General features: G+C 42.8%; 1 protein-coding gene across 1 annotated transcript; it reads left to right on the forward strand.

Moving 5' to 3' along the window:
- Positions 1 to 301: 301 nt before the first annotated feature.
- On the forward strand, positions 302 to 12,353 carry RBMX2 (RNA binding motif protein X-linked 2). The gene is made up of 6 exons (XM_036271746.1): positions 302 to 407; positions 640 to 755; positions 2,475 to 2,526; positions 8,407 to 8,536; positions 10,548 to 10,725; positions 11,182 to 12,353. The coding sequence occupies exons 1-6, from the start codon at positions 403 to 405 to the stop codon at positions 11,682 to 11,684; spliced, it is 984 nt and encodes a 327-aa protein (XP_036127639.1). The 5' UTR covers positions 302 to 402; the 3' UTR covers positions 11,685 to 12,353.
- The last annotated feature ends 11,884 nt before the right edge of the window (positions 12,354 to 24,237 follow it).

Consider the following 24,237-nt stretch of genomic DNA (forward strand, 5'->3'; position numbering starts at 1 on the left):
GGGAGCGAAGGCTGGGAACAGTCCTTATAGCAGGCACCTTTTTCAAGTCTTCATTCAGCAAACATGTATAGTTAACCCAATCAGTGCCAGGTGTCGTCAAGGAACTGGCGGTTTTGTAGTAGACCAGGCTCGCACCATTGCCTTATTTCACAGAGGAAGGAAGCTAGGTACTAAAGAAAAATTCTTTGTAAGAGCTAACTCAATCTGAAGAATAAAGCCACTTCCTGCACTAGTGCGCAGACGCCGTACGCTGGCGCAGCCGAGCTCGTCTGGAGCAGCGGAGCGTTTCCGGCGCAGCGTGAGCTCCGCAGAGGCCAATGGGTGCACGCCGCAAGAGCCGCGCATGCGCCCTGCAACCTAGCCCGGTAGTGGATTTCTGGCGCTGAGAACGAAACCACCGAGATGAAGTAAGGCCTCAGCTTCTTTCTGAGGAGGGGGTCGGTGGGGATAGGAGGGGAGTGGTGGGGATCGGTTGGAGGCTGGCCGCCCAGGGTGACCCACCTGGTTGGGGTGGTAGAGCGTCTTCCAGACTTAGGGGCGTCAGCGGCTCGAATTCTAGAAAACTAGTCCCCTAGTTTTGCTTTCCCTTACCCCAGGCCAGGTCGCACTTACTTGTCTACTTTTTTGCCTCCTGTGCAGCCCTTTAACTAAAGTGAAGCTAATCAATGAGCTGAATGAGCGTGAGGTCCAGCTTGGGGTGTCGGATGAGGTGTCCTGGCACTCCGAGTACAAAGACAGCGCCTGGATCTTCCTGGGTGAGGTTCACATCTTTCTCCAGTAGTGCTCCTCAGTCTCTGTTGCCCTGCTTCCTAACATTTCAGCTTTCCCTCCCTTCATTCCTCCCGACGTTTCATCTCCCACTATTATTTCTTTCTGCTGTCTGCCTATAAATCTGCCCCCCTCCCCCCGTATAGTTTGCTCTCCCTGTCAAATGAGTGCTGATAGTTACCGCCGTCTGCCATTCACTGTGCTGAGTCTTGCAACTTTCTCAGACCGTTATTATCATTTATATACTTCTTTACTTTTTATTTTTATTTTTTATTGCAGTTGCCATACACTGTTATATTAGTTTTAGGTGTACAACATAGTGATTAGACGTTTATAGAACTTACAAAGGGATCGCCCTGTTAAATCTGGAACCCATGTGACATTGTACATAGTTATTACAATATTATTGACTATATACTCTATGTTGTACTTAACATCCCCATGACTATTTTGTAACTACCAATTCCTAATTCCTTTACCCTTTTCACCCATCCCTCTAACCCTCCTCTTTGGCAACCATCAATCTCTTCTTGGTATCTATAAGTCTGTTTCTGTTATGTTTGTCTGTTTATTTTGTTTTTTGGATTCCACATATTAGTGAAATATTATGGTATTTGTCTTTCTCTCAGACCATTATTATCACCCCTTTCCCCCAATATGCAGCTGAGGAAACTGAAGCACCTTGAAGTCAATGGACTTTTTAAAAATTGTTTTTTTTCTGTATTGATTTTAGAGAGAGAGAGGAAGGGAGCGGGAGAGGTAGAGAGAGAAACAATAATGAGAGAGAACATCAGTTGACTGCCTCCTGCATGCCCCCCACTGGGGATCAGGCCCACAACCTGAGCATGTGTCCTGACTGGGAGTTGAGCCGGCGACCTCTTGGTGCATGGGTTGATGCTCAACCACTGAGCCACACCGGCTGAGTTTAAAAAATTAATGGACTTTTTAAGGTCACAAAGCTAGTAAGTGGGACAGCTAGAACTATGGGATTCTAGAACTCATGGTCTTAGCCACTCTCCCATATTACTGCTAATTTCATCCCACCCCAGTCCCCTTCTTTCAGAATTCATTTTCCTCATCTGATTTGCTCCAGCCTTCTGTCTATGTTCATATTACCATTTCTATATTCATTCGGTGTCACATCTAGTAATTTGACAGTTTGTTCAAGGAGGCAATGCACCAGTCATGGTGCTAAGCACTTTACATCCATTGTTTTATTTAATTCTTATAACAATTCCATGAGGTAAATACTAATATCTCCATTTTCCAAACAAGGAAGGAAACATTTGCAGGGGAATTTATTTCCTATGGAATGCTTAACAATTGTCTTTATAATCCTTAGTCTATGTGAAATGGAGTTAATATTTGCATATTTAAACTGATTTTGGATCTTAGTGATGAATTTGTGAGTAAGGTGCAGATGAGTTCAAGAAATATTTGTGGAAGCAGAATTTTGTTTTGGAAGTAATCTTCTTTGTCCATAAGAATTTAGGTATGAGGAGGATTAATTTGGTTAGTGGTGACTTTGACCTTTCCACTGAGTCACTCCTTTTTCCGTACTACTGTTGCAGTGTATAGGTGCTTCTGTCATTGCACCAGACTGAGTTCTCTGTGGCTTACTCTTGCACCCTCAGTGTCTGGCCTAGTACATGGTTTATAATAGACACTTGGTAACTGTTGAATTGAATTGTGGTTTTCTCTGCTAGGAGGACTTCCTTATGAACTGACTGAAGGGGACATCATCTGTGTGTTCTCACAGTAAGTACCCTTTCATTTCCTGCCTTCTGGGTTGTCAGAGTAGTTTACTTCCATAATACATTTTTGTGGCATCACAAAAGCTATTTATTTTAATTCTAGGTTGACTGGCCTGCCTGCATGGGGAGGGCTGGAGCTCCTATTCTAGTCTAGGTCTGTCACAGAACATGGTTCTAGAATTATTCCAGTATGAAAAAATCCAAGAAGTTGGATGTTTTAAGAAGCTGCCTTGGAGATGCTGGTCTGCTTTTTCACTGGGGCTTGTTCAGTGTGGGCCTACATTGGAACAGATGGCAACTCCCGGGAAGATACTATGTTGGCCCATCTCCTTGGGCTCCTTTCTACAAACTAGGGGTAATTCATGATCACAGGGCCCTTCTGGGCTAACACCTGTATGGCCTTGTAGAATTAGGGCAAAACACAGAGGAACTGGTGAAAAAAAAAAGGCAAAAGGTTTAGGCAGTATTTTCTTTCTTTGTTTCTAGATGAGTGTAAGGTTGGTGAGCAGAGTCAGTCTCTACCCAGAGGCGGAGAATCACAGGCTGATAAGGAACATGAATGAACAGGAGAACCTTATGTTCTTTATTCTGTGAGATGATAGCAGCAGCACTTGGTGAGAGAGGGTCTTGGCTGCTCACACTGGTAGTGGCAGCTGGTAGGAGAGGGGCTGGGCACAACCCCAGAGCTACACAGAGTGAGTAGATAGTCCATAGGGCCAGAGGGCCTTGACAACTCACAGGAGCAGAGGTCCATGGCCCCTAGGTTGTGTAGCCATCAGGGGCAGAGGGCAGTTGCAGAGAAGTTGGATAGCATGTGCAGGCAGAGGACCATGGTAACAGGATGTAGCAAGCAAACATGGCCAGCACATCCTGGCAGAGACGCTGCCATGGCAGGAGATGGCTTGGGCCATCCCATAAGCAGAAGGCCCTGGCTGAGTGGGTGGGCAGCAGACAGGGCAGAAGGCCATGGTGCAGGGCGTGGGCAACCCAGATAGGCAAAGAGCCAAGGCAGGCATAGGTGTTGCTTCCTCCAACTTCTGGGCAGCAGGAAGTTCACAGCAGGTGCAGCCTATAATTTTCACCCCTTCATAGTACCCCTATCTGCTCCAGCCTTCCATCTAGGAGCTATTTTTGTCTTATTTACACTGAGTGATGATCAACTAGTATGTAGGTTTGTTCCAGTACACATTGCTCTCCATGAAGATTGCCTTTGTCACTGATAACAATGGCTTCAAAAATAATTTGTTTTCTGATTATCAAGGTAATGTATAGTCATTATAGAACATTTGGTGAAAAGAAAAGGTATTCAGAAGCAAATAGAATGTACTTTTGAGACGACATGGAAGGACTTGGAGAGTATTATGCTAAGTGAAATAAGCCAATCAGAGAAAGACAGATATCACATGATCTCACTTATTTGTGGAATATAATGAACAAAATAAGTGGATGAGCAAAATAGACCCAGAGGCATAGAAGTATGGTTCAGACTGACAAACCTCAGAGGAGGTGGGGCAGGGGGAGGGAAGAGATAAACCAAAGAATTTATATGCGTATATGTATAACCAATGGACATAGACAACAATGCTGTGTGTGTGCGGGGGTGGGGGGGGGAGGCAGTGGGATCGGGAGGAGGGTGTCAATGGGGGAAAAAGGAGAAACATCTGTAACAAAAATAAATTAATGAAAAAAAGAATGTATTTTAAGGAAAAACTTAACAATTTGGTATACTTCTTTATCATCTTTTAAAAATTGTTGGGAATAATTTCCAGTATTTGCTGTTATAAATTATAGTGCCGTGTTCATTGTGGTATCTACATCTTTGTATGCACTCCTAATGGTTTCCTTGGTGAAATTACTGGATCCATATGTTAGCATTTTTAAGATGTTATATAAACATTGCCATATTGCTCTCTGAAAAGGTTATATCAATTCCTACTCTTACTAGAATGCACATTTTTCTGACTCTCTAATCAGCAATTGTTATCTTAAAAAATTTTTCCACATGGCTACTCATTATTATTTTACTTTGCTTTTATTTCATCATCAGTGAGGAGTATATTTTTTCATAGATTTACAGGCCATTATTTCTTTTTTTGGTTAATTGTCTATTTATGTCCTTTGCCTATTTTTTTCTATCGATGTGTTCCTCATTTTCTTACTGACTTTTATAAGAGCCCTTCATGTATTAAGGATATTAACTCTTTGTTATAACACTTTTTCAAGTATTGTATTACTATGGACTTATTTTTTTAAAGTTTGATGTATACTACATTGTCATCATTGTTATTTCTTGATGCTCAAATTGTTCCAATTTGATCTGTTAGGACTCCCTTCAAGACAGCTCCTGTAGCCTGGCTAGTGTGGTTCAGTGGTTGAGCGTCGACCCGTACACCAAGAGGTCACCGGTTCGATACCCAGTCAGGGCACATGCCCAGGTTGTGGGCCAAATTCCCAGTGGGGGGTGTGCAGGAGGCGGCCAATTGATGTTCTCTCTCATTGATGTTTCTATCTTTCTCTCCCTCTCCCTTCCTCTCTTTCTAAAAATTAATAAAGAAAAAAAAATTTAAAAAGACAGCTCCTATATTCTTTTTTTCTTTAACTGTTTCTTTTGAAATAATTGAGGCTTAAAACTGAAAAGTTATAAAGTTGTATAAACAATATATTTATCCCTTTTACTCAGAGCCCCCAGATGTTAGCATTTTACCACATTTGCTTTATTGTTATTCTCTGCACGTATACATATTTTTTTGAACTAGTTGAGAGTCAGTTGCAGATGTGATACCCATTTATCCCTAAATTCTTCAATGCATATTTTCCCCAAAATAAGGACATTCTCTTGTTTAATTTCAGTATAGTGATTAAATTTTAGAAATTAACACTGATACAATATTATTATCTAAAGACTATTCAACTTCACTAGTTATCTTAATAATGTCCTTTATAGCAAAAGGAAAAAAATAGCTTTCTGGTCCTTAATCTGCAAAGCAAATTGCAAATGATATGTTCTCCTAGTTTGTCATTTGTCTTTGCTTATTGTGATTTTTATGCTATGCAGAATCATTTTTATTTTTATGCATTCATTCATGTTTATCTTATGGTAAAATGGACTTTTTAGGGGGTGTACAGTCCTATGAGTTTTAATACATGTGTAGATTTGTGTAATCACCCCCACATTTAGGATGAAGAACAGTTCCAAAAACTCCTTCATGCTGTCACTTTATAGTCTCTCCCTCTAATATTCTATGTGGTCAAATTTATTCGTCGTTTTTGTTGCTTCTGGATTTTGAGTCATAATTAGAAAGTATTTCTTCCCATCTGTGTTCTCGTCTAGTGCTTTCATGGTTTCAATTTTGTACATTGAAATCTCTGATCCATTTAGAGTATTCTGATAAATAGTGTGAGATATGGATCCAATTTCATGTTTTTTCAAATGGTTATATAGTTGTCCCAACAACATTTATAAATATGCTCATATTTGTCCAGCCAGTGTGGCTCAGCGGTTGAGCATCAACCCATGCACCAAGAGGTCACTGGTTCAATTCCTAGTTGGGACACATGCCCAGTTTGTGGGCCAGATCCCCAGTGGGGAGCATGCAGGAAGCGGCCAATTGATGTTCTCTCTCATTGATGTTTCTATCTCTCTTTCCTAACTTCCTCTCTCTAAAATCAATAAAGGAAAAAATTTTTTTTTAATTTAAAAAAATGTTCCTATTTTCCCCAGCAAAGTGGGATGTTACCCTTATCATATATGATTTTTCTATATATACCTGAGTCTCTTTCTTGGTTTTCTATTCTGTTCTATTGGTCTGTCTGTTTCTTCATGTACCAGTACCACATTAATTAATCATAGAAGCTTTTCAGTGTGTTTAATATCTGGGAGAGTTATTCATACCTATTGTTTTTTTTATTAAGTTTCCCCAGCTATTCTGTTTATTTTTCCACAAGGACTTTAGAATCAACTTATCTAGCTCCAGAGGAAAAAAAACTCAACTTGTATTTTAAATTGAGATTGCATGAAATTTCAGTATTAACTTTGGGGAAAATTTTGATATCTTTATGATGACTCATTCTATCCAAGAACAAGAGATGTCTTTATATTTGTTTAAATCTATGTTTGTATCTTTTGAGAGTTTAAAAAAGTTTTCTTTATATAGACTTTATATATTGATTATATTTTCTAACTGAATATTGCTTGTATGTAAGAGAATGATTTATTTTTGTTAATTTAATGTCCTTTCACCTTACTGAATTGTTATACTGTTTGTTTTTATCATTGTTTATCACTGATCTTGGGTTTTCTATCATTGATTCTCTTGGGGTTTCTATATGTACTATTATATATGATCTTAAATAAGAAATAGTTTTACTTCTTTTTTTCATTTCTTGTATCTGTTTTCTGCTAATTGCATTGGCCAATACTTATAGAGTTAAATAGTTCTGATCTTAGTTGAATCATCTCTAGTAACTTCTACTAAGTAAGGTGCTAGATTCTGAGCCCAGTTGTATGTATGTGATCATGTATCAATTCCCATTTTAATTTTATGACTTTATTTTTTAATTTGCGATACTTTAACTTATCTGGAATGTATCTGTGGATAAGGAGTAAGGTAGAATTTTAACTCTCTTCTGCTTTCCATATGTTTGCTTTCTTGGTTTTAGCTACATCCCATAAGTTTTAGCAGATATAATTCATTTTTGCAATTTTCTAAGTAGTCTGCTATTGACTTTTTCTTTATTTTGTTTTATTTTTTTCTTTTATTCATTTGTTAACCAGGAGAGTGGGTTTTAAGTTCTAAGTTTACTTTGAGACCTATGCTATAGTCAATTTTATTACATGTTTCATGGAATCTTGAGGCAAACTTGTCATATTTTTATGGTTCAAATATATCTCTATACTAGTCTGACAGTGTTAACAATTTAATTGTTATATTATTAATTACATGTTTATTTGTATTTATATTACATAATTATATACATTAATTCTCCTGACCTTTTTTTTTGGTCAACTTTGTGTTATAAATTTAAAGTGGTATGTTAAAATCTCTCATAATTTTCATTATTAGTTTCTCTTTGGATTTCTAAGTTTTTTATTTTTTATTTTATTTTATTTTTTATCTTCACCCGAGGACATTTTTCCACCCTTTGTTCAGATAGAGTGGGAGGGAGAGAGAGAGAGAAACATCGACGTGAAAGGGACACATCAAGTGGTCACCACCGCACAACCCAACCAGGGCCGGGGACAAACTGCAACCGAGGCACATGCCCTTAGTGGGAACCGAACCCGGGTCTCTCTAGGCCGCAGGCCAATGCTCTAACCGCTGAGCCAAACCAGCCAGGGCGGATTTCTATGTTTTTTAATTAAATTTTTTGATTTGTTAATTTATGCATAAAACTTCATGACTTATACTTTTATTATGTATTAGAACCTATTTTGGGGCCTTGAATTCATCTTCAGTCTTAATATTACCACCCACTTTTTAATTGAGTATTCTTGCTATATCCTTGTCTAACTTTTTTCTTTTTTAATATGTTTTTAATTATTTTTTAAAGAGAGAGGAAAGGAGAGAGAGATAGAAACATCAATGTGAGAGAGATACATTGACTGGCTGCCTCCTGCATGCCCCCCTACTGGGGATCAAGCCTGTTAAACCAGGCTTGTGCCCTGACTGGGAATCGAACTGAGACCTCTCAGTCCAGGGGACAGTGCTCAATCCACTGAGCCACACTGGCCTGGCTAACTTTTTATTTTTAACTTTGCTGTGTCATCTTGTTCTAGATGTGTCTCCTGTACAGATTATATTATTTGAATTTGATTTTGTCATCCAGTCTGAAAGTCTTTGCATTTTAAATCAATAGTGTCTTTACTCTTTTATAAAATAAATAGATATGGGGAGATTGTTAACATTAATCTGGTGCGGGATAAGAAGACTGGGAAATCCAAAGGATTCTGTTTCCTCTGCTATGAAGACCAGAGGAGCACAATTCTGGCTGTTGACAATTTTAATGGGATCAAGGTGAGTATGCTTACTAAGCAGGATTTGGCTGGACTTTTACCATTTAGGGGTTTGGTTTCATTTCCCACCTTACCTCCACACACTCAAAGACAATACTAGTCAGCTGAGTGTGTTGTGCGGGTTGTAGAGGTATGGGGCATACTGACCAACAAATGATCCTAGGAAATTATTCCATTGGCTTATGACCCTTCTATCTTATTTCTTTTTTTCATCTCTTAACTGTCTCTCCAGGAGCATAGGTACCATGTCCCTCACCCCAGGCATCTATTTCTCACCTTTTCTTCCTCACACTCCATTCTTACCTTTGGTGTATTTGGAGAACAAAGAGGCTAACATATACTGCTCTTCCATGCTGTCCTGTATTAGGGGATTTGGGGCTGTATCATGGCTTCATGACCTAGGACATAGCTGTGTATGTCTGTCATATGTCTCCACTGACTTAGAAATCAATAGTGGGCCCTGGATATTCTCTAGTTAAAATCTCATGACAAATGCTACAAAAGTAACTCATTCTGAAGTTTTCTCTCCTCTTTTTCCTCTAACCCCAATCCTTGTAAGTGAGACATTGGTTTGAGAAAAGGGGATGAGGCAAGTCAGGCTTATTTATGCTCCACATGGTCCCTGCACTCATTTAGGAAAAAATGCAGTTGAATGAGCATTGTCACAGACTGGGAGTTGACTGTTGACTTGGAGAGTGTGTCATTGATTGCATAAGTATGGAAGAGTTGGAGACTATAGGACAGAGTGGTACAAAGTTGCAGGTTTGATTTTTTTTTTTAATCCTCGCCTGAGAACATTTTTGCATTTTTATCTTGAGATAGAGCAGGAGGGAGAGAGGGAGGAATAAAGAGAGAGAGAAACATCGACGTGAGAGAGGCACATCGAGTGGTTGCTACCCACACGACGCCAACCGGGGCTGGGGACAAACTGCAACTGAGGTACGTGCCCTTAGCAGGAACTGAATCCGGGACTCTCTGGTCTGCGGGCCGATGCTCTAACCACTGAGCCAAACTGGCCAGGGCACAGATTTGATTTTTAAGAGAGCCAGCAGTCAAAGGGAGTTACCATAAAAGGAAGGTTTTCAAAAATGTTTTGAAATGGGGAATAGGATAGATGACAGAAGCATCTTAGACCAAAGATGATAATAAAAATCTGCTCTTGTATTAGAAGTATAAAAGCCAGACATTTTTAAAATTTCAGATGGATTTGCCTATTGAATAAGTCTGTATCTGCCTGAATGTTTTTGTTTTGGTGAGGGGTTATTTTTTGTTGTTGTTGTTGCTCAGCCAGAGAGTGTGATTTCAGTGAAAGTATCGGTGTGAGCCAGTTGTTCTGGTAGGGTGGAGGTGGAGCAAGGTGTGAGTGCCTAAGGAAAAAGACAGTGGTCTTTTCAGCACTGGATGAAATAACCAAGTGATTGATATAGCTAGGAAAAAAACAAAGAACAAAATAAAACAAGACAGTAGTCTTTCTAGATTCCTCCCCCCCCCACACCTGTTGGTCGCCCTGGCCTCATCCTAATTGCTGTGTTGAGGAAGCAGCTGTAGCATTGAGCTCGATTTCAGGAATTTCTTCTAGCTGCCATGGTATATTTAACTATAAATTAATGTTATAGATAGAAGTAATTCACTATTTGTGCATCTAAATTATGACACTTTTCTCTGCTGCTTGTAGGCAGAATTTACCAACCTTTTTTCACTTCATGGCATACATAAAACTTGAATATATTTGTATGGCACCCTGGGGTAAGCTGAGGAAGCTACCGAATACAACTGATCCTTGGGCTTCAGCTGCCCCAGGCCCCACCTGGTTGCCCTGAGAGCTGAGTGAATTAATATCTAGGTATATGTGCTGTGACAAACCAGTTGGGCAGGTCTGTTTTAGAGATTTTCCCAGAAATAGAATTAGCTGGAAGGTAATGCGTGTAGTTCAAACCATGGCTCTCTGCCACTGGGTTCAAATAGTTTCATAGGAGGTTTGTCTTTGCTGAAGCATTGCCTCTCTATCTTAGATCAAAGGAAGAACTATCCGAGTGGATCATGTGTCTAACTATCGGTCTCCTAAGGACTCAGAAGAAATGGATATTGTGACCAGAGAGCTCCAGGATAAGGGCTGTGGGTCTCAAACCCCCTCACTGAATTCATCTGAGGGCTCTGAAGATGATAAATCCACCAAAAAGCACAAAAAAGGTAAAATGTTAGGACCTAAGAGAAGATTTTGGGCAGTGTTAGTATTTCATCTTTCTAGCATTCACTGAGACTTGATAGTTCTTACATGTGGAGGGCAGGGGAAAGTGTGGGGAGCCTTACTTTAATTGGGAAAGGAGAGGTAGTATCAGCAGAAGGCTAATATTATGGGCTGCATTGTGTTCCTTAAAATTTATACATTGAAGTCCTAACTGTGAGTTCCTCAGAAAATAACTATTTGGAAGTAGGGCCTTTAAAGAGATCATTATGGGTGGGGATTCCTCATATAGTAACATGACACATCATGGGTGACAGATCCAACTTGGCTTCTCAGAGGCGCTCTTCTGGAAGGATAGACTATGACTGCTTGATGCTGCTGCCAAGGATACTTTCCTTTTGCATATCCTCCATGTCTTCTATTTTCTTTGTCTTATTGATTGCACCCGCCCCCCCTTCCAGACAAAAAGGAAAAAAGGAAAAGAAAGAAAGACAAAGAGAAGACTGCTCGGGAGGTACTTCCAGAGCAGCCAGCCTCCTCTTCAACTCCCAGAAGCAAGATGATAAAGGAAAAGGATGACCCTGGCTTTAAAAAGCACAGCAGCAAGGACTCAGAGAGGAGTCAGAAGCCAGAGTCCAGGGAGGTGTGGAAGCACCACCCCAGCTCCCCTCAGGTCAAGACAACCTGCCATGGGGGAGCAGAGGACCGGGAGAGGGAGCTGAAGAAGGAGAAGCCCAAGCACGAGCACAGGTCCTCAAGCAGGAGGGAAGAAAGAGAAGAAAAAAACAGGGATAGGGACAGAGGTCGAAGCTCAGACATACATTCTGGCTGGCATGAGGGGCGTTCTGAGGGACATAGCCATAGAAGTAGAAGTAGGAGCCGAGATAAATCCCACAGGCCTAAAAAGGCCCAGCACTCTCGAGACCTGGACTCCTCGAATCCCAATGATCGCAGGCATCACTGAAGCTGCAGCCTGGGCAGCTGCTTGGTAGAATTGGAAATTAACTACATTTTAAAAATGCAGTTATGCTTTTACTATTTCTGTATGTAAAATCTCTGAGGCTGCATTCTTTAATCCCTTGAGTATTGAGTTATCGAGAGAGCAGTAGTTTCAACAGCTAAATGTCCTAGAGTTTTGAGCAAAATCTATTGTCCCTGGGAACATGCTTGGTATTTATCAGAGTACATAACCCTAAAATTGGGTTCATAAGTATGGCCCTTGACTTTATGACTTCAATTAATGATGAAATGTCCAGGAAAGGGGAAGTACCATGTATTTCTAGAATTCTAGTCTTTGTGATAGGTGTTTAGAACTCTTGCAGTGACCTTTCCAGTTGGCAGGTAGACCCATAGAATAGAGAAGTGTGGCTTAACTAGGTTTAGACAGCTTGATGTGAATGTGATAATAATGAAGTGAAATTCACATAACATAAAGGTAACCATTTTAAAGGAAACAATTCAGTGGCATGTAGTACATTCACAGTATTGTAAAGCCACCACCCCCATCTAGTTCAAAAACATTTTTATCACCCCACCATGAAATCCTATACTCATTAAGCAGTTATTTCCCATTTCTTCCTCCTTGTCCCTGGCAACCACCAATTTGCTTTCAATTTCTATGGATTTACCTATTGTGGACATTTCGTATAAATGGAATCATACAATGATTTTGTGTCTGGTATCTTTCACTCAGTATGTTTTCAAGGTTCATCTGTGTTGTAGCATGTATCAGTACTTATTTCCTTTTTATAGCTGAATAATATTCCATTGTGTGGATATACCACATTTTGTTTATCCATTCATCTGGATGGATATTTGGGTTGGTTAGCTCTAGTGCTTTGCTTTTTTTTTTTTATCCTCACCCGAGGATATTTTTCCATTTTTTTGTACAAGTAGAGTGGGAGGGAGAGAGAGGAAGGGAGAGAGAGAGAGAAACATCGACGTGAAGGGACACATCGAGTGGCTGCCACTCGCACGACCATCCAGGGCCGGGGACAAACTGCAACCGGAGTACGTGCCCTTAGCGGGAACCGAACCCGGGTCTCTCCGGACCGCAGGCTGACGCTCTAACCGCTGAGCCAAACTGGCCAGGGCTTTAAAACTATTTATTGAATTTATTGGGGTGACATTGGTTAATAAAATTATACAGGTTTCAGGTATACAATTCTATAATACATCATCTGTATATTATATGGTCTGCTTACTGCCTGAAGTCAAGTCTCCTTCCATCACCATTTATTCCCCCTTTACCTTCTACCTCCCCCCAAACACCCTCATTCTGGCAATCACCATACTATTGTCTGTGTCCATGAGTCTCTTGTGTCTTTGTGTAGTCCCTTTATCCTTCTCACCCAGCCCCAACCCTTCCCCTCTGACAGCTGTCTATTCTCTGTATGAATCTGTTTCTATTTTGTTCATCAGATTTCACATATAAATGAAATCATACGGTACTTGTCTTTCTCTGACTTAGCTAACCAACTTCCTTTCCATGTTCCTGACATATCAGGCTACTCGGAGGTTTAGTCTGCTTTTTGAGTAGCTGCTCTTGCTGAGATGAGAACACTTTGTCCGCTCAACTGCATATTTTTCTGGTCTGCTTGGCAGTTCTTTCCCATTTTGAGAGTGTTGTCTTTCTATCTTAGCAATCAGTCATTTATGAGTTTGGTAGGAACTGGTTCACAGGATCTTAACACCTCTGCTGAGTTATTAAAATTGAATTACTGACTCTGCAGAACAGGACTAGAGCTATAATAGCGAATGCACTAAGTTAGGTTACTAGGTGTGTTAGTTTGGCTCCTAGATTAGATGTGGAGGATTTTTGTGGGGGGATGCCCAAGAGGGAAAATGGGGAGGGAGCTGGAGGAGTCTGGGAATGCTGTCAGACTATGATGTAGGTCTGACATCTGGAGAAGAGAGGGAAGGAAAGAAAGAAGTGTGGGTAGGATAAGTCTTATACTGCTGTGGAGTTCTAATAACATTTCAGCAAGACCAGTGGTGAGTCCTTGAACCAAAGTTGCCTGTCAGAGGAATCCCACAAGATAAGCCTTGGTAAGCAGGGCCTTCATCAGCCATGTGGCCACTCTGCTTGTGTGTCCATAATGCCAATTGTTTGTAAAGTCCCATTCACTTGGCTGAATCATTTTGCCTACTTAGTGGTTTAGAGCCTCTTCCATGGTGGATGCTGTCTGATAAGTGTTATCATGTGGTACAGAAATCTTCCCACTTTGCCTGCTTGTACGTTATTCCATAGTCTTTATTTATTTATTTTTAATTTTTCTTTTTAAGAGAGAGAGGAAGGGAGAGAGAGAGCAACATCAATATGAGAGAGAAACATTGATCGGCTGCCTCCTTCACGCCCCCCACTGGGGATTGAGCCTGCAACCCAGGCTTGTGCCTGGACTGGGAATTGAACCAGGACCTCTCAGTCCATGGGATGACACTCAATCCACTGAGCCACATCAGCTGGGCAACACAGCCTCTACATCAGACTTCTTTGATTTTACAGCCTCTATCCTTCTGGGCTAACTAGACGGCCAGGCCATTTACTAATGCCCAGGAATCTTTATATTCAATGGTCTCATGTCAGGCCACTTCTAAACCAAGGCAGGTGCACTACTTGTGGTTCTGTTCATTGAAAAACATTTTCTTCTTCACCCTTGAATGTGACTAATGCAGATACCATCCATCTTCATTTTGTACTCATACTGAGCTGACGCATCTGTAAACCAAGTTGAAGCTCCTTTCTCCTTAATATGGTCATTCAGGAACCCCCCAATTTATGATAGGTGCTACCACTCTGCATCTTTTAGGTTTTCAGTAGTGGCACTGATATGTTTCATCTCCCCTGGGATGATATATGTATATAAAGGAATATGTCTTATGCAGATGTGGGGACTTGTTAGGCAGATCGGACATTTATAAGGCAGGCTGGCAGGCCAGCAGGCCAGCAGGCCAGAAACTCTTGGGTAGGAACTGACACTGCAGTGCACAGGTAGAATTTCAGTAGGGAAATCACTATTTTAATCTTAAGGCCTTAAACTGATTGGAGTTGAATAACTTGGCCCACCCAAGTTATTCCAGGCTAATATTTACTTAAAATGAACTGATTATAGATGTTAACCACATCTACAAAATACCTTTATAGCAACACTTTAGTTAGTGTTTGATTGACTAATTGGATGCTATAGCCTAAGTCAACTTGACGCCAAAAAGTAAACATAATTTACTCTTATTGATGGTGGTGGGGGGTAGTTTTAGAGGTTTCTACTTGGCTTTCCTCATTGTGACAGCTCTTACCCTATAGGCCAAGGGCCCATTTTTGGGGTTATTCCCAACCATCAACTCAGTTCCAATTACACACTTAAGGACTGGGAAATGACAACTAGGTAGATCTGCAGGCCCACTGTGAGTCCTGTTTTAGCCAGCACTTCAGTTATTACTCTGCCTTTGAAGTCCCTAGTCTAACAAGGGCTGTGATGATGCTTTGGGTCTCTGGGTATCAATGTCAACTTTGATCTTGAGTCCAGTATGCCTCGGATGTTTTGCTCTTCTTTCCCCAGTGTGCATATAGCCAAGTGAGTGGCTGTAGGTCCTTTGGGGAGAGATACTAGGGGAAATCATTACCTACTCCATTGCCCTTTCTCCTAGGGACCCAGCTATCTCTTCTAGATCTGAAAACATGCTGAAGTCTGGATATTGAGCAAGGAATTAGGACTTTTTATTAGGGAAACCCTCTTAAACCTCTTGCTCCTCTACTCTTGTCTTTTTCAGCTTGCAGAGCTTGAGCATGACTCGTTGGCTATATTTCTAAGGACACCCATGGTCCATTTGTATCTCCACAACTCCCTGTGGGTAAATCCCCCTTGGCTGCCCTTCAGACATTGTAATTCTGAAATTCATTTTGGTATTAGTGGGCTGGTGGCTGTTACTCTGGGGTCCCAGCTCTGTGATGGTCTCTTACTGCCATCCCTGGCCTGCAGAAGAGGCCACTTCTGAGTGTAGTGATATTGGTGCCCCTTTCACCAGTGCCTTCTCGAGGGACTTGGTGAATGGGGGTGTACTCTGGGTCCTCCTATGAAATAGTCCCTGAAAGGGTTAATAATGTTTTAAAGGGTAAAGGTGAAAGCTTACAAAAGGCAGAAACTGAGCCCTGGCCGGTTTGGCTCAGCGGTTAGAGCATTGGCCTGTGGTCTGGAGAGACCCGGATTCGGTTCCTGCTAAGGGCATGTACCTCAGTTGCAGTTTGTCCCTGGCCTTGGTTGGGTCGTGTGGATGGCAACCACTCGATGTGTCCCTTTCACGTCGATGTTTCTCTCTCTCTCTCTTCCTCTCTTTCCCTCCCACTCTATCTGAACAAAATATCAAAAAAAAAAAAAAAATGTCCTTGGGTGAGTATAAAAAAAAAAAAGGCAGAAACTGTGAAAAATGCATTGCTTGCATGACCTTTGCTCAGCCTTCTGTTGAGTATGGATTATCCGGATTATCTGCAAGGTCAGGAACCACCTAGCAGATGTGGGATGTGATACCAGTCCAAAGTGGACAATGGGCCATGCAGAGTACATCAGCAGGAACTGCCGGAAACTGGAAGCAGATTATATAACCTACGTATCAACTGCTATCTGAGGCTGACTCCTTTATCAGGCTCAGCCCACCTCCACCCAGGCATATGCAATAAAGTCGTTTTGCTCTACATTGACCTTGCATTGTGGTTGTGATCTTCCGCTGGCTCAGACCTTTTATTTGGTGCCGAAACTCAGGATGTCTGTGAAGATCCCACATAGGGGGCAACCACGGGCCTCCAGAGTCCTCTGGGCCTCCCATCAGACTAGGCTCAATCACATCCTCAGCCAGATACTGGACCTCCAACCTTTCCTGCCGATTGAGCATCAACACCTGACACTAATTTGCTGGTGAGTGTTTTTGCCTACAGGTCTCATTCTCCAGGCTGTTCTGTTGTCCCTGGTCCAGGACATAAGAGAGCCAGGTCTCTCAGTCATGTCTGTGTGATCATCCCTCCTGAAATCCAGCGCTGGTCGGGACACACACTTCAGGAACCAGGTTCCCTCAGCTCACTGTATATTTAGGGATGCCTGATATAAGTGAGTTGCACATGTCTTTACTCTAGGGAAGAAGGGGGTATGCCTTCTTCTACCACTAGTGTATCTGTTCAGACCACTAGACCACAACATCTCACACCACAACATGGAAAACACTCAATCTTCCATCCCTCGTACAACACCCCTAGGATGTCTCCTAAAAAATCTACAGACCCTAGGGCTCGCTCAGGACTTACATCCCAAGCAACTAATTTTTTACTGCAACACTTTGTGGCCTCAATACAAACTAGACAATGGGTCACAATAGCCTGAGAACAGCACTTCTGATTTCAACATTCTCACTGATCTAGACAATTTCTGTTGAAGGCAAGGAAAATGGTTTGAGGTTCCTTATAGCCAGGCTTTTTTGCACTCAGAACATGCCCCTCTTTATGCAATTATTGTTCTCCCTCCCAAATCTTACTCCACTCTAATCTTCCCAAACTTCACTCTGAAGATGATGTGCTAACTTCTCCTGTTTCCTCCTTTGACCCAGCCGATCTTGCTCCACCACCTCCTCCCTCAGCCCCTCTGGCAGGACCTCCTCCTCCAGTTCCTTTTGCGGGCCCCCCACCCTATCCTAAACCTCATACTCTGGCTCCAACTCCTCTACTGCCAAAAAAGACTCCCTCATACGTGTGATTGAGAACCATCTTTGGTCCCTATCTGTCCCCTACCTTGGGCCCCATTTTAGAATGCCCCCTGAGGAAAGTAGTGGGAGCTAAAGGGATCGTCAGAGTTTATGTCTCCTCTCAGATCTGTCTGAAATAAATAAAAGACTAGGATCCTTTACTGAGGTTCCCACCAATTATACTCAGGAATTTAAGTCCTTACCTAGTCCTATGATCTAACTTGGAATGATACTCATGTTATTCTCTCTTCCATCCTTAATCTAGAAGATAAAAATCAAGTCTGGGTTAATTCTCAGGGCCATGCCAATAATCTGAGATGGCAGGCCCCCACTAACCCAGTACAGGCTGAAGCAGTTTCTAGCTAGGATCTCAGGTGGAATTATCAGGACAATGGGGTGGGTAGGAAAGCCAGGGATTATATGATAATATGTCTCATTAAAAGACTTCAAAAAGCCTCACATAAGACTATTAATTATGAAAGCCTGTCTGAAATAATCCAGAAAAGGAATGAAAACCCTGCAACCTTTCTCTCCCACCTTACATAGGCTATGAGAAAATATAATAACTTAGGTCCTACTAGTCCAGAAGGGACTGTCATTTTAAACCTGAGATTTATCTCTCAGTTGGCCCCAGACATTAGGAGAAAGTCACAAAAACTGGAAGATGGCCCTCAAACCCCTCAATGGGAACTTCTAAATCTAGCCTTTAAGGTTTTTAATCATCACAATGAAGAGGCTAAATAGCAAATAATAGCAGAATTCCAAATGCTTGCCTCTGCCATCAGAGGCCCCAGTAATCAAAGGGATCAGAAGAAGGGCGTCCACCAGAATCAGCAGAGCGGACCCCTAGCTCCCTACTTTAAATGCAATCAGACTGGCCATTGGGTGAGGCAATGCCCCAATCCCTGACCACCATCTAAGCCATGTCCTCAATGTGGAGGATCCCACTGGAAGTCGGACTGTGGACAGACTGCAGAGTTGGTCCTCATCCCTTCCTCAGGCTAGCGAAATGGGCAATCCAGGCCTTGATCTGATTGGCCTTGTGGCTGAAGACTAAAGGTGCCCAGGAATGGACGCCCTGACTGTCATCTTGAACTCTGAACCTTGGGTAACTCTCATGGTAGCAGGTAGGCAAATTTCATTTTTAATTGATACTGAGGCAACCTACTCTGCCCTCCCTGACTGAGTTCAGGGGACCTCTTCGATGCTCTGGGGTTTCAGCTGTGGGAATTGACAGCCAAATATCACAACCCAGAGCAACCCAGTCATTCACTTGTTCTTTAGGCCCTTATATCTTTCTCCACTCTTTTAGTGTTACCAGCCTGCCCCACTCCCTTATTAGGGTGAGACATTCTATCTAAACTCCATGCTACTTGGATCAAGAGGAAGATTGTGGCAGGCAGGATCGGAGTGAGGGTGCGTGTGTGACAGTGTGAGTGAGTGTGAGAGAGAGTGTGAGTGAATGTGAGTGCAGATGACCAATCTGAGCAGTGCAGAAATGTGGGGCAGAAAGTTCTTGTGCTGTGGACAGAAAGCAGCCAGCTACTGCAGTAAGTGGCTCATCGGCAAGCCTCTCCCTGCGCCTGCTATTTTGGAAGATCCCTGGTCTTCTCTGGGAGGAGGAAGTGAGGAGCGGCTAGGGCTGAGTGACCTGAGTCCACCAGAGCACCTTGTACCATAAGATCAGTGGACCCCACTGTGTCAACGCGGACCAGCACACAGTAGCGGTGCTATCGAGGTGCCTGCTGCAGTAGTCGCAACCGGCTAGGAGCTGAGCACCATCCCCCACAGCAGAAGCCTGATCAGAGCCCAGCATCTTCCCCCACAGCAGCACTGACTGGGAGGGAGTGGAGCCCCACCCCCAATAGCAGCTGAGGCTCAGGAGTCAATACACATCCCCAGCAACATAGGCTTGGGAGAAGATACCCATCTCCAGGCAGCAGCAGAACAGATCAGCAGCTGAGACCCATCCTCAGTGGCATCAACAGAGGCTGATCAGAAGTGATGCCTCAGACTAAGCAGCAGCAATATTTGGGCAGCTGAGACCTACAAGACAGACCAATACCAGCCTCAAGTTGTCAGTCCTTCAGGACCCACAGCAGGCAAGAGGAGCCATACACCAAAATAGTCTGGGAGGCACAGCAGCCTTATTTGATATACACTGATCTGCCTACACATACCAACACCCCTCACCTGGCCTAGAACTACCAGAGTGCTAAAATGGTGAGACAAAGAAACAACACCCAAATGAAAGAAAAGGAGGAATCAACAGAAAAGGAACTACAGGAAATGGAAAAAAGTAATTTGTCAGATAAAGAATTCACAGCAATAATTTTAAAGGTACTCAAATAATTTAGTGAGAACTACAAGCAACTTAATAAGAATTATGAAGAGCTCAGTGGGAATTACATCAGCTTTAAAAAAGAGGTAGAAGCTATGAATAAAAATCAAGAGGAAATAAAGAATGACATAGCTGTTATGAAAAATACCTAAGAAGGATTCAATGGTAAATTAGAAAAAGCTGAAGAATGAATCAACGACTTAGAAGACAAAGTAGAAAAAAACCCACCCAAGTAGAGCAGGAAATGGGAAAAACAATTAAAAAGCAGAAGGAGAGAATCAGAAAAATATGGTGGCAGGCAGGACCAGAGGGAGGGTGAGTGTGTGAGTAAGCGAGTGTGTGAGAGAGTATGAATGGATGTGAAGGTGGATGACCAAACTCCTCCAGTGCAGAGACATGGAGCAGTAGGTTCCTGTGCTGTGGACAGGAGCAGCCGGCTACCTCAGTAAGTGGCTCTTCAGGGCTTTTCTCCCTGCATCGTGGGGAGGTCCCACCATTTTGGAAGATCCCGGGTCTTCCCTAGGAGGAGTCAGTGGGAGCGGCTACCTGAGCCCACCAGTGCACCTGGCACCATCGGACCAGTGGACACCTGTGTCAACACAGACCAGTGCACAGTAGTGGAGCTGCCAAGGTGCCGGTAGCAAAAGCCACAAACAGCCAGAAGCCCAGAACCATCCCCTATAGTAGCAGCCCAATCAGAGTCGAGATATATGCCCAGGAACAAAGACTGGGGAGCAGACATCCATCTCCAAGCAACAGAAGAAGAGACCAGCAGCTGAGACCCATCCCCAAAAAACTACAGCAAAAGCTGAGTAGGAGTTGAGCCCCAAGGGGCAGCAGCACTCCCCAGCCACCAGCAGCAGGGCGTGGGGCTCCACAGAGGCCTGTGTGGTCCAGCAGCTCACAAGAGTGGTGTGAAGCCTGAGCCCGAAAAGGACTGGTGCAATCCAGCTGCCCATGGGTCCTGAGGGGTGCTGGGGTACCAGAGAAGCCTGTGTGACCCAGCAGCCCACAAGAGCTGTGGGAAGCCAAAGCCTGAGATAGACTGGTGCAATCCAGCTGCCTGCCCTCGGGACCTGCTGGGTGCAGGGGAACCAGAGAGGCCTGTGCAATCCAGCAGGGACTGTACAATCCACTTACCCGTGGGACCTGTGGGGTGCTGAAACACCAGAGAGCCATGTGTGACCCAACAGGGACTGTGCGATCCAGTTATCCGCCAGATATGCAGGGTTCTGAAACACCAGAGAGGCATGTGTGACCCAACACGGACTGTGTGATCCAGTTATCCGCCGGATATGCAGGGTGCTGAAACACTAGAGAGGCCTGTGCGACCCAACAAGGACTGTGCAATCTAGTTACCCACGGGACCTGTGGGGTGCTGAAGCAACAGAGAGGCCTTTTGACCCAGCAAGAACTGTGCCATCCATCATCCACGGGACCTACGGGGTGCTGAAGCACCAGGGAGGGCTGTGTGACCCAACAGGGACTGTGGGATCCAGTTACCAGCGGGACCTGCAGGGTGCTGAAGCACCAGAGAAGCCTGCATGACCTAGCAGAAACTGTGCCATCCAGTTACCCACGGGACCAGCGGGGTGTTGAAGCACCAGGGAGACTTGTGTGACCCAGCAGCCAATAACATAGGCGTAGAGTCCAGGCTCAAAGGGACTGTGCAATCCAGTTACCCGCAGGACCTGCAAAGTTTGGGGGCATCAGAGAGGCCAGTGCTACCCAGATGTGCACAAGATAGGCTTTGAGGATGTGAAAATGGAGGCAGAGTGAATGGAAGCTACACAGACAATCTCCCAGGACCAAAAGGGAATTACAACTAAAATAATAACAAATCTTTAAAAAAAAAAAAAAAAAAAAGCAACAGAAAAGCAGCAAGACAGGACCATATAACCAGGGACACTGGTAAAATCTGCGGAGGCACGAGAGGCTGGTGGGCTGGGAGCCCAGGACAGCAGCAGTTTCAGCTGTGAGCAGCACCCTTGGGGAATAAAGACCAAGCCCACTCCACAGCGCAGAGAGCCTGGACAGAGCTCTAAAATAGCCACAGCCACTCACCTGGGGGCTATGGAAGAGGGAGGACAGACTGGACTGCAACTCTGTGGGGACACCAGAGATTTGGAAGGCACTCAGAGTTTTTGCTGAGTTGTGGCCACAAAAAACGTTGGCCAGTGTGCTCCTTCCCAGAGCTGTGGGGAAAAGCAGCAGCTCCCCCCTCAAAGATTCAGCCTTTCCCAGGTGATGCAAAGAAATGAAAATTGAGGCTCATTAACAACCAGCATCTATTGCACCCTGTGGATATCCTCTTATGCAGAACATCAGGGCTACATTCCAAGGCACTGAGTAACTGAGACTACTGGCTGCCAGGAAAAAGCTAGAGGATAACTGAACCTTTCCTGGGCTTGCAAATCCACCCACCCAGGAAAGTAAAACTTGACAGTGGTGTTTAACATGGGCCCACCCAGGCTTATCCAAGCCCAGTAGAGGGAGCCACAAACAGCAGAACACCAACATGCACAGGGAAAATCTGGCAGGCTTCAAAACCCACTGAGATAGCCAAAATGGTGAAACAGAGAAACAAATCCCAAATGAAGGAACAAGAGAACACTATAGAAGATAAGAAAAATGAAATGCAGCTAAGCAAATTATCAGAGGTAGAGATCAGAGCCATGTTCTTGAGGAAGCTCAACAGCATGAGTAAGGACATCAGCACCATGGGTAAAGATACAAAAACATTGAAAACCAACCAAGTGGAAATGAAGAATGACATAGCAGAAATTAAGAACACATTGGAAGGACTAACCACCAGAGTAGAGGAAGCTGAGGACCAGATCAGTGAATGAGAAGACAGGGTAGAAAAAAATCAACCAATCAGAAAAACAAAAGGAAACAACAATTAAAAAACAGGAAGAAAGCTTAAGAGAACTGTGGGAAAACCGGAAACGTAATAACATTGGCACCATAGGAGTCCCTAAAGAAGAAGAAAATGGGCAAGGGTTAGAGAATATATTTTAAGTAATGGTTACAGAAAATGTTCCTAACATGGTGAAGGAAGATGGCATTCAAGTTCAAAAAGCACAGAGAGCCCCAAGTTAGAAGAACGCAAACAGGCCCACAGCAAGACACATAGTAATTAAAATGTCAAAAATTAAAGACAAAGAGAGAATTCTAAAGGCAGCAAGGGATAAGCAACAAGTTACCTACAAAGGAAACCCTATATGGCCCTCAGCTGACTTCTCAACAGAAACGCTACAGGCCAGAGGGAGTGGCATGAAGCAATCAAGGTCATGAAAAACAAGGATCTGACAAAGTCTACTCTTCAGCAAGGCTATCATTCAAAATAGAACATCAAATAAAGAACGTACCAGACAAAAAAAAGCTAAAGGAATATATTAACACCAAACCAGAACTGCAAGATATGCAAATAGGTCTGCTGTAATTAGTAGAAGACATAGGAAGAAAAATAGAACCACACTAAACAAAAATGGCAATTAATAAGTACATAGCAATTATCACCTTAAATGTGAATGGTTTGTATGCTCTGATAAAAAGACACAGAGTAGCTGACTGGATAAGAAAGCATGACTTATCTATATGTTGTTTACAAGAGACCCACCTCACAACAATAGACTCACATAGGTTTAAAGTGAAGGGATGGAAAACAATCTTTCAAGCAAATGGAAAGTAAAACAGAGCTGGGGTAACAAAACTCATATTTGATAAAGTAAATTTCAAAATAAAGGTAATAATTAGAGATGAAGAAGGCCACTACATAATGTTGAAAGGATCTATCCAACAGGAAGATATAACCTTGGTAAACATATATGCACCCAATATAGGAGCAACAAGTATATTAAAAATATTCTGGAAGACTTCAAAGGAGAAATCAACAGCAATAAAGTCATAGCAGGGGACTTCAATATCTCGCTGACATCACTGGATAGATCGTCTGGACAAAAAATTAACAAGGAAACAGAGACTCTAAATGAAGCACTAGATCAAATGGATTTAATACATATCTACAGAAAATTACACCCCAAAACTGAAGAATTCCATTCTTCTCAAGTGCACATGGGACATTCTCAAAGATAGACCACATATTAGGACAAAAACTAAGTCTCTACAAGTACAAGAAGATTGCAATCATATCAAGGATCTTCTCAGACCACAATGGCATGCAACAAGAAATCAATTCCAAGAAGAACATGCAAAGACATTTGAAAACATGGAAGCTAAATACCATGTTATTGAACAATGAATGGGTTACCATGGAGATCAAGGAAGAAATTAAAAACTTGGAAACCAATGAAAATGAACACACAACAACACAAAATCTGGGATGCAGCAAAAGCATTTCCTACAGGGAAGTTCATAGCACTACAGCCCTACCTCAAGAAGCAAGAAAAATTTCTAATAGAATATCTAACCTCACAACTTAAAGAAC

Source organism: Molossus molossus, unplaced genomic scaffold (assembly GCF_014108415.1).
Source record: "Molossus molossus isolate mMolMol1 unplaced genomic scaffold, mMolMol1.p scaffold_m16_p_2, whole genome shotgun sequence".
Taxonomy (NCBI): domain Eukaryota; kingdom Metazoa; phylum Chordata; class Mammalia; order Chiroptera; family Molossidae; genus Molossus; species Molossus molossus.